This window comes from Oncorhynchus kisutch, linkage group LG11 (assembly GCF_002021735.2).
Source record: "Oncorhynchus kisutch isolate 150728-3 linkage group LG11, Okis_V2, whole genome shotgun sequence".
Classification (NCBI taxonomy): domain Eukaryota; kingdom Metazoa; phylum Chordata; class Actinopteri; order Salmoniformes; family Salmonidae; genus Oncorhynchus; species Oncorhynchus kisutch.
In genome coordinates this window covers 28,063,375-28,080,333 of record NC_034184.2, presented here as the reverse complement: position 1 = coordinate 28,080,333, position 16,959 = coordinate 28,063,375, and the positions used below count along the sequence as shown (strand labels likewise).

The 16,959-nt window shown below is 42.3% G+C and overlaps 1 protein-coding gene across 1 annotated transcript in view; it reads left to right on the top strand.

Moving 5' to 3' along the window:
• The window catches only part of mrps5 (mitochondrial ribosomal protein S5), a 30,199-nt gene extending 21,366 nt beyond the window's left edge, over window positions 1-8,833 (top strand). The window contains exons 6-11 of the mRNA XM_020495337.2: window positions 4,434-4,524; window positions 4,899-4,945; window positions 5,867-5,924; window positions 7,294-7,356; window positions 7,942-8,078; window positions 8,221-8,833. Of these exons, the coding sequence (XP_020350926.2) occupies window positions 4,434-4,524; window positions 4,899-4,945; window positions 5,867-5,924; window positions 7,294-7,356; window positions 7,942-8,078; window positions 8,221-8,445 (621 nt within the window). The 3' untranslated portion in view covers window positions 8,446-8,833. The remainder of the gene's footprint in view (window positions 1-4,433; window positions 4,525-4,898; window positions 4,946-5,866; window positions 5,925-7,293; window positions 7,357-7,941; window positions 8,079-8,220) is intronic.
• Window positions 8,834-16,959: the final 8,126 nt, after the last annotated feature.

The following is a 16,959-nucleotide window of genomic DNA, read 5'->3' as shown; positions in this document are numbered from 1 at the left end:
AATCATGTCCCTGAGCTGTGATTGACCAGTAAGCGGCTGAATGGTGTAGCAAGCCACCTGGCAGATGTTTAGTTGGCTGATGAGGCATTTGGATGAAATCCAGAGCGGCGATGTCCCTATATCTCTGTTTCTCCGAGATAGAGCAATGCTGTGATTGTTTTCCTAACATGGTGGTGATATTTATTTTGAATCTGAACATTAGGCTGAGTACTTGACATTCCCCTCAAAGCCTGGCAGGCTGATTAAAGCACTCATTCCTTAACATGTGAGCTGTGGTTGCCTGTACAGTATTTACCATCTTCTTCAACATAAAGGTACCGCTATAGATTTCTATTGACTTGGAGACAGAGAGGGAAAAGTGTTGGGAAAATAGAGAGTTAAGATGAAAGGAGCGAAATGAGGGGATGTGAAGGGATGCAATGGATGTTTCTCTTGCGTAAGAGATTTTGCTGGAATGGCCTTAGAGGTCCATGTCGGCCTACTGTTCTGTTTTGTTGCTGTTTGTCGTTCATTCTGTTTAGACAACATTATGACAGCTGTATTCAGAGGTTGGGCATGTGTTGGGCCCAGTGCCCAGCTGTCATATATCGTAATGCGGTCAGCATTGACCCAGGCCTGCAGCAATCAACTAATTAAATATGTCCTGCATTCATTGCACTGATAATCCTCCCCAGCCTCTGCATGTGCTCCTCTTTACATAAATTAGACAGAGCCACAGACACTCGTGTCCCCCGGAAACTGATGGATCAGTTTATGAGTTCCATCTCCCTATAAATATACATGAATTATATGAAATGCTTCCTGGAAAGGGGGAGGATTTCTTCCCAAGGACAATAGCACCATGTCATTAGTTAGTCAGTGGGTTGGGACAGGAGAGTGCACTTCCATAGGAGATGGCCTGGCTCCAATGGCACGGAGACTCAGGCCTCTCACAACTCATTTCATTAAAAGGGGATGAATACCATTACGGATGTATTGTATAACTACTAGCTACACAACCTTCAAAGTATCCCCAAAAGTCAAAGATTTGTTTGAAAAGATGCACCACTCTTGCAGTAGAATGGAATGTGTGCTTTGTTTTATATACCCATGGTCGGTAATCCATTCCATACAGTAGCTCAGTGATTCTCCAGTATGCACATAGTGAAGTGGTGCACTGTGTGTGGTCCATTAAGTCCTGTGCCAGCCAACATGGCTCACTGTTTATAGTACTATATTGTTAATTATAAACTGGGCGATTTGAGCCCTGAATGCTGATTGGCTGAAAGCTGTGGTATATCAGACCGTATAACACAGGTATGACAAAATGTATTTTTACTGCTCTTATTACATTGGTAACCAGTTTATAATAGCAATAAGGCACCTCGGGATTTGTGATATATGGCCAATATACCACGGCTAAGGGCTTTATCCAGGAACTCCGCATTGCGTCGTTCCTAAGAACAGCCCTTAGCCGTGGTATAATGGCCATATTCCACACCTCCTCAGGCTTAATCAACACACAGCAGTAGAGTTTAGTTAAATATTCCTCCACAGTCCTTGGATGTATTCATTCCACCGATTCTTTTGCAAAATGTTTCTTAAATGGAAGCAAACGAAATGGGTAGGACCTACCTGAATTTGTCCAATAGAAACTCTCCAATAGTTTGCTTCCATTTTGGTTCTTAAACAGTAAACAGTTTCCCTAAAACACCACTGATGAGTCCCGCCATGACACTCAGCACCAGCTCCTCTAAGATATCACTTCCCAACTCTCCCTCTCTGCCTCGCATTGCACTGGCAAACTTTCATTTTATGACTTCATGCATGTTTAACTATTGCAATTATGTTTTCTGCCATGCAATTTGCCAGGGCACCCGCTAACTCGAGTTAAATAAGTATGAGGGTTCTAGAGACAATGTTGGTTCCTAATTGTATCCGGGTGAATAGAAAACAGTTCTCTGCGACTTCGTAATAAGCAGCAAATGGCAACAAGAATATAATGGCAAAGTGGCTTAACGACACTGCCAATACATTAGCTTGCAACTGGAGCTCTCGTTGTCTGACTCTCTCTTTCTTGCTATTCCCCCCTCTCTCGCTCTCTTTTTCTCCCTCTCCCTCCCTCTCTGTGGGTCTAAACACATTTTTATAGTGAAATACCCAGCTGTTATGGTTTCCTCCTTTTTAAATGGAGTCATAATATGTTGGGTTTTTAGCAGGCTTTTAATGTATTGCTGTAATGAGAGCTCTTTCTCTCTCACGTGCACACACATACACGCCTACCTACCTCCAAACAGACAGGATCTGCAGTGGGGTTGTGTCTCTCTGGCTGGCCACTGGCAGTTCCCTGTCACATAGGGAACAGCTGGCCTGCAAAGGCTCATAACCCACCAAGACGGGGGGGGGGGGGGGGACACAAAGGGGAACTTCTGAAGTCGGTGTTGTTGAGTTATGAGCAGAGTTCTGTTGGACCGGTACCAGCTCTACATCTGTTCTGTCCTGCTTCTGTCTGTGACTGCTGTGAGCCCTGGGAGAATCTCTTACTGTCCAGCTGTACCAGCTCCCATGGGGGGAGGGAGAGAGTGGAGAGATTGAATTGGATGAGGTAGGGATGAGGGTACTAGTAGGATGGGTTAGGGTGTGATGGGGTTAGTAACCTAGTAGTAGTGGACGGGGTAGGCTAGGACTGGGTGAATAAGCTGTGTGTGTGCAAATAAACGTTTCGCGGTTAGTCTACGCCTGTTTACAACGCACATTCTTTTAACCTTTTTATTTAACTAGGCTAAACGGTTAAGAACAAATTCTTATTTACAATAACGGACAATCCCGGATGACGCTGGGCCAATTCTGCGCCGCCCTATGGGACTCCCAATCACGACCCCATGTGATACAGCCTGGATACAATGTGATTTGGTGTGTGTTGGGGGAGGGGAGTTGGTGCATAATAATTATGCTATACCTCCCTCTCGTTTTCCCTCTCTAGCTTATGTATCTGCCTCTCAATCTCATCTCTCACTGGTCTCTCTTTAATCCTGTCTCTTTAACCTCTAAAGAGTCTCTTACCCATCTTGCCACTCATTTTTCCCTCTTCTGGGTTTGGCCGGAAAGGGGGAAAGCTGTCATGGTTTCTTCATGTCTCATCAAACTCCTCCACATCACACTGAAGAGCACTGACACTTATTGTACACACTCAAACTTTCTGGATGTACTGTAGGTAGCCCAGGAGCACACTAGTATCACATCCAGTCTACCACATGAAGGGGCCAGGAGTTTTTCTCCAGGGAAACAAACTCCGGAAAAAAATCCCCTCCGTGTAACCTCACACTCACATGCACACACACATAATCAAACATGTTTATTCTTTTTTACTGCTTATATTATGTACAATTATAATTCATTTGCTTTGTTTTAACTGATCAAACACACTCATTTGTTTTACCTGCATCTGTGGTGTGGTTTTCCTATAAACCCTTTTGGGCTTCTCACCTGTGCCCCGTCTTTACCAGTTTCATTTTTTTGGTCTGTACAGTTTTGTCTCATTTAATTTCTTTGGTGCGAATAAATAAAACTTAAAGTGGTGGCAGTGATGGTCTATATCAGAGGATATTGTCTCAGTATGTTTGCCGTGTGTGTTCTTGTGCGTCTGTGTGTGTGTGTGTGTGTGTGTGTTAAATGTATGTTCTATGTCAATGTGTTTGTGTGTTACAGGTGTGAATGTGTTTAGAGCAGCCGTTGTCTCTCCTCCAGTGCCATATGTATGCATGGCTAACCCTTAGCTCTGAAATATGCTCACACTGCCCCCTGCTGCCTCCAATGTCACACTGCAGCTCGTAAATCTGTCCAGAAGGAGGGGAACAGAGTGACTGGACAGGGAAGGGCAGCACTCGTCTGTCTATACCGATCGATGGGAGGCAATTAAATCTTGAGAGGGTGTCTAGTAGGGATGAGATGGGCTGTTTCCCCAGGAGCAAACCCACAGACCATCTCCAGACACCGGCAGGAACTTTACTCAGTCGAAACATCGGACACAAAGTGGACACTGGCGACTCGGGCCTTGAAGGAAAGGTCAATCCCTCTTAAAAAGCCAAAGTTTTAATAAGGTGCTACCTGCATTCTTTTTGATAACAATGAATCATTTGTTCGTTTGACTATACTCTGGTCTGTTTTTTCCATAGGACTTTTAGAAGGAAAGCAATTACAAAGAGAGGGAATACATTTATCACCAAATCCAATGAACCTGGGGCCTCCCTTTAGTTCTGCCCCAGGGCCCATCCTCTGTTTTATAATAGCATGTATATGGAATTCACTGACATTCTGTCTCCCATAAATACATGTTTCACATTGTTCTGGTCTGCAGTAATTGGTGTTTTTTGTTCTGACTGTCCTCTAGGGGTCAGTCTAAGCTATTTTAACCTGGTGGTGGTTGTTTGAGTTTCAAGTTTTATTATTGACAGGTGAAGAGCGTGTTCAACATGACAGCCAAAGAGGGCCGGAAGAGGTCCATCAGCTGCCTGGTAGCTGTTGGCAATGGGAACGGGGCAGCAGGTGAGTCCAAAACCCTGCTGAAGAGTAGCTCCAGGGAGAAGTGGTGGCCACTCCTGAGCTAGCTACACTCAGGTTGCAAAGCCTCTCTACTTTTTCCTCCGTGTGGCACTCGAAAGCTTTCAGTTCACTGAGACAGATGAGCGAGCCAGAAGTGTCTTTCATGGATTGGAAAGGGACTGGTTGATCTGTAGAAGCTGTCAGCTTAATGAATTATAAAAAAAGATCAAGTGACAGCAGCATGAAAAGATGAACCGTAAAGCAATCAGATATGGAAACTATGACAGGCAGTGATGCTGATGTGGATGAAACTAAAAACATCATTCTTAAGATTATTATATATTTTTGTATACTTATTTCCATCTTTTCTCCTACAGGTTTTGCCTTGGGTAAGGCGGCAGACCGTCAAACTGCACTGAGAAAGGTAAAATGTTTCCCTGTTACCTGGAAAATACCCATACTGGCACTCTACAGCAGGGCAGCCCAACCCTCTTCCTGGAGATCTACTGTCCTGTAGGTTTTCAGCCCAACCCTCTTCCTGGAGATCTACTGTCCTGTAGGTTTTCAGTCCAACCCTCTTCCTGGAGATCTACTGTCCTGTAGGTTTTCAGCCCAACCCTCTTCCTGGAGATCTACTGTCCTGTAGGTTTTCAGTCCAACCCTCTTCCTGGAGATCTACTGTCCTGTAGGCTTTCAGCCCAACCCTCTTCCTGGAGATCTACTGTCCTGTAGGCTTTCAGCCCAACCCTCTTCCTGGAGATCTACTGTCCTGTAGGCTTTCAGTCCAACCCTCTTCCTGGAGATCTACTGTCCTGTAGGCTTTCAGTCCAACCCTCTTCCTGGAGATCTACTGTCCTGTAGGCTTTCAGTCCAACCCTCTTCATGGAGATCTACTGTCCTGTAGATTTTCAGTCCAACCCTAATTTAGCATATCTGATTCAGCTAGTTAAGGTCTTGTTGAGCAGCTAATTAGTAGAATCAGGTGTGTTAAATTCGGATTGGACTGAAACCCACAGGATGGTAGATCTCCAGGAAGAGGGTTGGACTAAAAACCCACAGGATGGTAGATCTCCAGGAAGAGGGTTGGACTGAAAACCCACAGGATGGTAGATCTCCAGGAAGAGGGTTGGACTGAAAACCCACAGGATGGTAGATCTCCAGGAAGAGGGTTGGACTGAACCCACAGGATGGTAGATCTCCAGGAAGAGGGTAGGACTGAAAACCCACAGGATGGTACATCTCCAGGAAGAGGGTTGGGCAGCCCTGTTATACAGTACGTGTTCAATAATGGAAGTGGCTGTGTTGAAATGTGGAGACACTGACAATGGTCTTCTTACCATAACAGGCAAAGAACCGAGCAGTGCACTATTTGTACTACATTGAGAGATACAACGACCACACTAGTAAGTCACTATTTTTGTGGGAGGGTCTCTGCGGGCATTGAGTTTGAGGGTGAGATCAGAATGTTTGAGGCTTCCTCTCTCATCCTTCTTTACTCCTCCATCTCCTCTTGGCCCATTCAGACACAGGGCTGTTGAATAGGGGTCTGTTTTGGCTAACATGGTTTTTGTGCTTACTGTCTGAACAGCGAACCAGGCTTGTTCTATGCAAACCCTTGTACTGCAAGTGAGCGAGCTGAAATAATATCTTTGCTATTTCGTCAGCATAGACTAATCAAACTATATCAACGGTAGTCATGTTGCTAAAGGCTTTCTGCAGAGGAGCTGTTGCTACAAATCGGTAGATCAAAGAGAAGTGTTTTCACTCTAGGGGTTTGGGCATATTTCTCTTGTTGTAAGTTTGTCTGTGTGAGTGTCTCACTCTCTCACACACACACACACACTGAAAGGGGCTGTTCCTAACAGGCCCAGACCTACTGCAGCAGCTACTGTAAATGTTCTGTTCTGTGGGTGATGGGTTCGTGACCAGGGTTCGTGACCCAGTCTAACAGAGGCTGGCTCTTTGACTGCCGTCACTAACCCACACAGTTACATTTGCTCAAGGCTCTGACTCATCATCCAAGGTTCATCAGGAGTAGGGTTGCAAACAGAGGGTATATTACTGGTAACTTTGAAAGTTTATCGGTAACCTTCAAGTTTTTTATTGTATTTTATCACCTGGCATTTAGGGGCCTTTTTGGGTACTTCAGATTGTCACAGGTGTCTGGCCTGCTGTCTGACATTATCACATAAAACTAAATGTATAAAATAATCAAATAAGATGATTGCAAAAAAAATGAATGACAAAGCTGTAAAACATTATCTTAAATATAAACCATCAACTTAGTGAATACGGTGTATGAGGGTTTCAGCATGAATATCCTTTATTTGTTTTTACAAACTGTTATAATCTATACTATGTTAATATGTATTTGTTGTCAATGTTTTGACATAAAAACAGTCAATAATTGGAAGAGTTGCAGAGTTAATTTAAAAAAAAATCCTTTGTTGATTAGATGCTTTTAAAAATTAATTAGGCCATTGTCTCTTGAACCTTGTAGTCTATCCACTTGAAACTCATGGACAGATGTAAAAAAATATATATATGTAGTTATTCAAGTATAAATTACCAATGTTATCATAGATTACTTGTTAATTACCAAATTAGCGATAGTCACTGGTAGTTTTACAACCCTAATCAGGAGAAATCAGAAAATGCCCCCTATTCACTACTTAGTGCACTTTTTTTTGGCAAGAGGTAAAGTGCAGGACAGGCTGGGATGAACTGACAGCTGGGTTGACTTTGATGGTTTGTTTCTTCTGTTTTTAACAGTTTACCATGATATCAATTCCACTTTCAAGAGGACTACCCTACTCATGAAGAAACAGCATAAAGGTATAGTAGAGGGGGGGTGGGGGGGGGTTCAGGGCTGCCCCTAACAGAATGTGTTACACCTAAAAGAGCAACAAGTTGATGAGAGTTGAACTGACAGTGCACTGAGAAATGATACCATGACAATGCTGCTCTCATACCCTATACACAAACACACACAGTCTCTCTGATACTGTTCACATAGACACAGTCACAAAACCTATTCACTCACACAAAGGAACCCACACATCTCTCTCTCATTTACGCCCTGTCATTGGGGTCTTGTGTAAAGGATTATGAAACTGCAGTGTAGTTGTGACACTGGCTTTTGGAGTAGTATCCACTCAGACCTTTGTCCTCACTCACAACACTAGTGTTAGTGTCTGTTCCCCAGTCTTAGACTCAAGCGATGTAGGCACAACCTCTCCTAAATATATCACTTATCAGAGATTAGTTTGGTGTCAGTTAATACTCTAAACCGTGCATGTTTTTCATGTCTGAGTATATGTGCTTCTGTGAATGTCATTTGTTCGCAATGGAAGAGTCATTGACAACACCGTGATAGGCATGGAGGTTGGCTACTAGTCTGACTAGTCGGTCTCTCTCTAGGTTACGGACTACACTGTCACCGTGCAGTCATCACCATCTGTAAGCTGATTGGTATAGAGGACATGTACGCCAAGGTAGAAGGCTCCGTCAACCTGCTTAACATCACCAGGGCTCTGTTCACCGGACTGGCTAATCAGGTGAGCCGTTGTCAACATCGTCAGGGAGACCTGCTGGCTCTGGCCAATCGCAGGAAATCTTCCTGCAAAAACATAGACGAGCTCTAAACACACGCACACAGACACTGCTTTAGACTAACCCTCTCCCCTTCTCTCTGTGTAGGAGACCCACCAGTCCCTGGCTGAAAAGAAGCAGCTCCACGTGGTAGAGTTTCAGCCGGAGCGCGGGCCCCTGCCCCTCATCGTGGCCACCCCTAAGAAGGGTGTGCGACCCGACCCTGAACCTGAGGAGGAGATCTCCAACACGCGGCTCAACTGGGACGACGTCCGTGCCTCTCAGGGCATGAAACGCTCTGTCTGGGCCGGGCTCAAGAGGACCATCTGGTGACCACAACACAACCATAACAGTAGACCCGCCCTATGGACCGGTTGAGATAGGTTAGGGCGATGTTTGGCTGGGTTCAGGTTGTTGGGTTGAGAGTGTTACTAGGAAGGAAGCCTGTCTCTCAGGCATCATACGACTCGTAAGATTGGACCCCAGTGGAAATAACATCATCAAACCGAGACATTTACTGTATGCATATGTATAACATCATGACTTAGTATTTCACCAAAGGTTGTGAAATACTCCCAAAAGAGTTTCACATCTAAACAGTTTAATTCAACCTGTGGATCTGTTAGGCTCTGTAAGAATAGTGTTGTTTCAAAATCACTTGTTCATGTGACATTGCTGAAAATCTGAGTTGTCTAATTAAACATTGAAACTCTCCAAAATGGTTTGTGTTGTGATGTATTGCTTTTGAAAGAGCTGTCGGGACATTTCATGCTAAGATCACAGTTGTGATTGTTTGTGTATACTATTTCTCCTCAGCGTCTGTCTGTCGCTCGCTCCGGAGGCTCTTGATGTTTTAGCTTTTCAGGGATTTCGCCCTACACTTCCAGTATGCCACTTCTAACATATTCGCCACATTTTACAAACATGAAAACGAAACTCAGTGGTAACAATGCACCAAGAAAATGGCTTCAAAGAACTAGTGCTTTTAACAGTGAATGACTTGGTAAACACAAAGTATTACGTTCTGCCATACTTTACCGTACTCTGGCTTTCCATGTTATCTCCCCTTGACTATAATCTGACTGTTAATGTGTATAATTATTCTCTTTTAATGGCCCCTGTAGTCAACTTACAAATTATAAATAATTATGTGTGTGTGTGGCAGGGAGTCTCTCTTGGTTTGAAGAAGTATGAAGAAGCATTCATTCACATATGAGAAGTTCTCCAAAGAAGAAGATCCTACCAATAGTGCCATCTGTCTTAAGCCGGACAGGCATTTCAATAATGTTTTATTCATGTGATTTTGAATTTGCCTTGAACTTGGTGGTGGATATTATGGTAGGATTCAAACAAAGTAGTAAACTCTTTCAGCTGAAAATGTAGGGTAGCACAGGACTAGGGTTGCAAAGCTACCAGTAATTTACAGAAAAATCTTTGGTAATTGGGTGGAACTTTACATCTTCGTCATACTTTTTTCTTCTTCTTCTGCACACTTTTACACGTTTAATCTCTACGGGATTGGTGGCCTATTTTTTGACTATTAGGCCTAGTCCAGTAAATCGTGCATGCGGACTAGCCTATAGCCTATGTTCTATTCAGTTTGAGAAGGAGAGCGTGAAGATGAGGACCGGAGGTCAACTTTGATAGCTTTAAAAGTTATTGACCTCACAACAAGCCAGATTTTAGTCATTTACATTGTGGTCCTGAAACTTGAAGCAGCAGCCGTGGCACAAATAAATTGGAAAAGGACCGCTCATGGTGCTGAAAGTAGACACATTTGAGTACGGTAGGCATAATTCATTTCAAACATCAAATCCGAGACACCCCAATCAGTATGATATGTTAGGTTTCATATGGTATGTATTCATTTTTGGGTGTCCATCACCAATTTTGTATGATATGTTACTAATTAGAATTCATATTGTATGTTATGAATTTGAAAAACGTACAATATGTTATGAATTTGCAGAAGGTATGATAGCTTACTAATTTGCAAAACGTATGATATGTTACGAATTTAGCTAGCTCACTAACTCACTAACGCTCACCCATCCACCCCGACCAACCATCCTACAAACGTAACATATAATACTAAATGGGGTGTTTCGGATTTACATACAGAATAATATGAAATGCTCTTAGACCAGGTTGCAACAGGATATCAACGTTTCATTTCTTTGACATTCAGAGGCTGAACTACAACCTATAGCCAAGGGGAAGTAACCTAATTTTGTCACTATCAATTGATTAAGCTATTCACTTTTCCATATGGTTCAATATAATTTCTTATTTAACATTTATTTAACTAGGCAAGTCAGTTAAGAACAAATTCTTATTTACAATGACGACATACCCCGGCCTAACCTGTTCTTAACTGACTTGCCTAGTTAAATAAAGGTCAAATAAAATAAAATTTAAAAACCCGGACAACGCTGGGCCACTTGTGTGCCGCCATATGGGACTCCCAATCATGGCCAGTTGTGATACAGCCTGGAATCAAACCAGAGTCTGTAGTGATGCCTCTAGCACTGAGTTGCAGTGCCTTAGACCGCTGTGCCACTCGGGAGTCCTAAACCCAATACAAAAGACCCATGGGTAGAGTAGACATACCAGCACTGCTAAAACCATGTAATGTTTTCCAGCTTTGTCATTCTATTCTATCATTTAAAATCATCTTATTTAATTATTTCATATTTTAAATGTGATAAGGCCACAGAGGACCAGATATGATTACAGACACCTGTGATAATCTGAAGTACCCAAAAAAGGCCAGTAGATGTCACCTTATAAATTCCTAATAAACTGTGAACGTTACCACAATTCTGGTAGTTTACTGGTAATATGCCTTCCATTTGCAACCCTACACAGGACAGGTGCATTGTGTCATGTGACCTCTCCACCACCTGGGGGTGTTACTACTAGTATACCTGATATTCAGGCTTCTCATTATTGTTTGTCTTTATTTGTAGATACAGATAGGATTATTTTTTTGGTCATGATTGATATGGAAAAAAACTACGTAAATGTCTCTATTGAATTATCTTATAGCTCAAGTTCCTTGGCTTTCATGGAAAATCTGTAGATGTATTGTAAAGAATTACAATAGCTGTATCATCAGAGGGACTAGGTTGCTTTCTATAGGTAGTACATGTGACTAAAAGCAGATATGTCACACTTATTGTTAACAGTGGGATCTATATCCATTCTCTGATTGAGTTTCTGTAGTGCTAGCTGAGCAAATACCACAGACTGTGTAAAGGTTCACTAGCAGTGCCGGCATGTTTACTCGACCCCTGGGTCTTTTGTGTTGGGTGAGGCCCTACAGAGGCCCACTTATACCATTTAAATATTTACATACACCTTTACTTGGCCCTGGGCCCCCACATACAGTCCAGCATGCCCGCTCTCTCATGGAAATGGCTGGAGTTAGGGTTAAGTTTGGGGTTGGAGAGAAGGCTAGGGTTAGAGTAGACAGTAGATTATGGTTGGAGACAGGGTTAGCTTAGAAATAGCACAGCCCATTATCTCTGATTAGTAAACACACAATGCACCCTAACAAACCTAGACACTTAGCACAAGTATGACTTATAACACAATTGACCAACATCATATAAATGCAATCAAGATAATTAAGCATATTTAACAAAACTAGTCAGAGAGCATGGCATGTTGAAAAAGTTTTTTATGCAGTCTAATGAATATCATATAAAGAATTGCTAAACTAAAGAGTAATTTCAGTCGCAAGACTATACCTTTCACTCATTTTGTACCATATCACATTAAACATTCAATAGCCTGGACAAAATGAATTGTGCAATAGTTATAAAACATATATCATTGGTAAAAATGTGAATTGGTATGTAAAGTGATGGTAAAAGATGGGGTGCCCAGACAGTGGCTGTTTGGTTAGTCAAGTGTACTTTAAAAAAAGGAATAACAGACATACATATATCACCAATGGACGACACTATGGACTACACTATGGACTACACTATGTGACAATATTGCATATAAAAAACAAAAATAAACAACAGGATGATGAGTTCCTTAAAGGCCCAATGCAACCATTTTTATATCATTATCAAAAATAATTTCTGGCTAACAATGACCGCTGCCACCCATCCGCCCTTGTTTTTGTGTCCTCTGGTGGTGAAGATGACGAGGAAGGTCATAATGAAGCAGAACACAGACACAAACAGCCCTGTGGGTTCCCTGGCTTTACATAGGTGGATGCCACCAGGATCCACACCAGACCCCCGAATATCTGTACACTCACACACACACGCACACACACACACACACACACACACACACACACACACACACACACACACACACACACACACACACACACACACACACACAAACACTCACACAACCACAACAGCCTGCTCAAAAACGAATCAAAACAATCCTGTCCATACATGCTACTCATCTGTACTCTCTACAAAGGTCTCCTGAAGCCTTCATTGACTTGGAATGACATCAAGTGCAAGGCTGTGTCCCAATAGTCTTCAATTACTCTTGTCGGGGATCACTGATTTGTTATGGCTGGAGAGGGAAAAGCAATATGATGTGAATTCAACTCTTTCCCCCTGCAGTCAGTCTTCTTAGTTCCAACTCAAAACCAGGTAGTAATAATAATAATAATTGATTGGATGTAGAGTATATACAAACTCTGCTGTACTCATTTCAAAGAAGTGAGAACTTATCTAAAGCAACTTCTACTGCAGAGCATATGCATTTGACAGTAATGTCTGTAAAGTACAGAAAAGAGACAGCCGTTGTCTTTCATTATCACCAATCTTCAGATACAATGATGATCTTTCTGTGATGTAGCACTTAGATAAGTGGCATCTACATATTATGCAATGATGAGGCTATCATCTGGCACTAAAATGACCATACATTACATATGTAAAATGAACTGATGACAAAGTTAAAGCTGCAATCCTTAGTTGAAACAATAACAAAGTGGCCAACCAGCCTGAGTTTTGGTAAAAAGCTGAAGGATGGGCTTGGAGAAATGTAACCACTCTCAAATTCAAAGCGAGAGCTATGTATGCAATTACTGACCATCCATAATATCAAAATTCCAGTGTTAACCCTGTTTTGAGGCTATACAGTGTTTGTTTATAATTACTTTGTTTACAAACAGAGTATAATAAGCTTATATTTTAACAAAGCTCATTAGGCATTTATCATTTATATTGTTGAAGAATCAATGCCGTTTATTCAATTTGTAGGTTATATCATTAAGTTATATGTCCAAAAATTGATGTAGCAACTAAAGATTGTAGCTTTAACTTTTTCGACAATTGACAGGAAAAATGTGAAAGAGATCATGCCTATTGAGTGGAATAAAAGCTGTATTGTGAAATTAGGGATGGCGAACGTTCAGGCAGCTGCACATACTCTACAATATTATAAGCTCTTGTCAGTGCACCCAGTTCAATTCTGTTTGAGATACTTTTTAAACTCTCTAAATGGTTAAATGAGTAATAAATAGATGTAATTGTTGCAGTAGTTTGTGAGTGGGCAGTACATAGATACAATATACAGTGCCTTGGGAAAGTATTCAGACCCCTTGACTTTTTCCACATTTTGTTACGTTACAGCCTTATTCTAACATGTATTAAATTGTTTTTTCCCCTCACCAATCTCCACACAATACCCCATAAAACAGCCACATTTAATAAGTGTTCTGCTCTCAGCTGTGACTGGACCACTGGCATTGCTCTTTACTCTAGAAATATTGGAATGAATTCACTTTACATTAACAGAGGGAGATAAAGTCATTTGATTGTTTCATGTAATATTTGGGTATGCATGTATGATGTAATTCAGAGTATACTGTGAGAAAGGACTTTTACTTTAGAATGGCAAATACTTTGCATAGACTCATACCAAGCACTTAAAGGCAAACTTGTGGATGAACCCTTGCCCAAGAACCCTTGCCCTGTGCCCAAGAACGCCAACGTAACCTGTATAATTCACTATTGCCCCATAGCACTCACATCTGTAGCCATGAAATGCTTTGAAAGTCTGGTCATGGCTCACATCAACACCATCATCCCAGGGTAGCACTCACATCTGTAGCCAAGAAATGCTTTAAAAGGCTGGTCATGGCTCACATCAACACCATCATCCAAACACACTAAGACAGTTGTGAGGAGGGCACAACAAAGCCTATTACCCCTCAGGAAATTGAAAAGATTTAGCATGGGTCCTCAGATCCTCAAAAGGTTCTACAGCTGCACCATTGAGAGCATCCTGGTTGCATCACTGCCTGGTATGGCAACTGCTCGGCCTCTGACCGCAAGGCTCTACAGAGGGTAGTGCGCATGGCGCAGTACATCGCTGGGGCCAAGCTTCCTGCCATCCAGGACCTCTATACCAGGCGGCGTCAGAGGAAGGCCCTAAAAATTGTTGAAGACTCCAGCCACCCAAGTCATAGACTGTTCTCTCTGCTGCCGCACGGCAAGCGGTACCGGAGCACCAAGTCTAGGTCCAAAAGGCTTCTTAACAGCTTAAGGGTTCCCAGTCCAGAGCCTCCTGCGAGGGTTCCCAGTCCAGAGCCTCCTGCGAGGGTTCCCAGTCCAGAGCCTTCAACGAGGGTTCCTAATCCGGAGCTTCTGGCGACGATCCACGGTCCGATTCCTCCGGCGACGATCCACAGTCCTGAGCTTCCGGCGACGATCCACGGCCCAGTTCCTCTGGCGACGATCCACGGTCCGGTTCCTCCGGCGACGATCTACGGGCCGGAGCTTCCGGCGATGATCCACGGTCCGGTTCCTCCGGCGATGATCCATGGGCCGGAGCTTCCGGTGACGATCCCCGCACCAGAGTCGCCACCGAAGCGGTCGACGTCCCGCACCGGAGCCGCCACCGAGGCTAGATGCCCACCCGGACCCTCCCCTATAGAGTCAGGGGGGGGGGGGCCTTAGAGATCCTTTATTCTCTATTTTGGTTAGGTCGGGGTGTGATTAGGGTGGGTATTCTAGTTTCTTTATTTCTGGGTTGGCTTGGTATGGTTCCCAATCAGAGGCAGCTGTCTATCGTTGTCTCTGATTGGGGATCATATTTAGGCAGCCTTTTCCCACCTGTTTGTTGTGGGATCTTGTTTTGTGTATAGTTGCTGTTGAGCACTGCATTTACTTCACGCTTCATTTGTTCTGTATTGTTTTGGTGAGTTTAATTTATTAAACATGTGGAACTCTATGCACGCTGCGCCTTGGTCCATTTATTCCAACGATCGTGACAATATGTGAGACAAAAAGTGTCGGGAAAATTAACGATGTGAGAAATAGAGGTGGAAACTATTAACATAATATTAACATAATATCCATCATATCAAAGTAAACTTGGAGTCACTTGATGATATGTTGTGTGGTTTTCCCACTATGACTTGGGGAAAGCATACGGTTTATTAGGATACAGATTAAATAGGTTATGATGAACTTCATAGGATGGTGAAAGTGAACGGTGATGAGCTTGATGCTCCATTTAAATATCAAGGATCTTATTCTGGTGACATGATGATCGATGCTTGGCTGCTGTTTGACAAATAAAAATAACCTCGTACTTTTATCCATAATAATATCATCATATCGGCAGTGGTGGAAAAAGTATGCAATTGTCATACTTGAGTAAAAGTAAAGATGCCTTAACAGAAAATGACTCAAGTAAAAGTGAAAGTTACCCAGTAAAATACTACTTGAGTAAAAGTCTAAAAGTATCTGGTTTTAAATGTACTTAAGTACAGTGGTAGAAAAAAGTACTAAATTGTCCTACTTAAGTAAATGTACAAAGTAAAAGTAAATGCTATAGATCAAATTCCTTATATTAAGCAAACCTGACGGCACTATTTTCATATTATTTTTAATTACGGACAGAAAGGGGCACACTCCAACACTCAGACATCATTTACAAACACAGTAGTTGTGTTTGGTGAGTCCATCAGATCAGAGGCAGTAGGGATGACAAAGCGTTATATTGATAGGTGCCATAATTCTGTCCTGCTTTAGCATTTTAAATGGAACGAGTACTTTGTGTGTCAGGGAAAAGGTAAGGAATAAAAAGTACATTGTTTTCTTTAGGAATGTAGTGGACTAAAATTAAAAGTTGTCAAAAATATAAATAGTAAAGTAAAGTACAGATACCCCAAAAAACGACTTAAGTAGTACTTTAAAGTATTTTTTACGTAAGTACACCACTGCATATCGGCTATACCAGCACTGTATCTGCAAGCTGTTGGCTAGAGCACACATGCCAATACCAGAGTGGATCCATTCGCTATACCCACCCAACATTTTTAGTGGCTGTAACCCATCAATATGGTTACAGATGAAAATATGATGGAAACCCATTTCATTTGTATTTTTTATTTGGTACAAGGAAATGTAATCACAAAGAGTATTTTTATGTGCACTGCGTCATCACACACAGCTTTTTATCTGCAACAAGTCCATCTCTGGTGGGAAAATGTGCATATTGTTTTTATGCGGAGATTCGAATATTCACATGAAAATATGTTGCCAATTGGATGGAAACCTAACTAGTGCTAAAGTAAATTGGTTGCATTTCAACCCATTCTGCCATGGGGCTGAGCAAAAATGTAAAATGCTGTAGTTTCAAAGGTAATATCTGCCAATTCTACATATTTTTCCCATCTGGCGGTAAGAAACTTTGGCAGTTGTAAAGCTAATTTCCTGCAATTCTACACATTTTGCCATGACTTACGCCAGGTTCATTATATCTGAATGAGTGTGACTAGCAAAATCAATGACTGCCCCGCTGGAGGTCTAGGACCCTGGGCACATGCCCTACTGTATGTGTCTGGTTGTT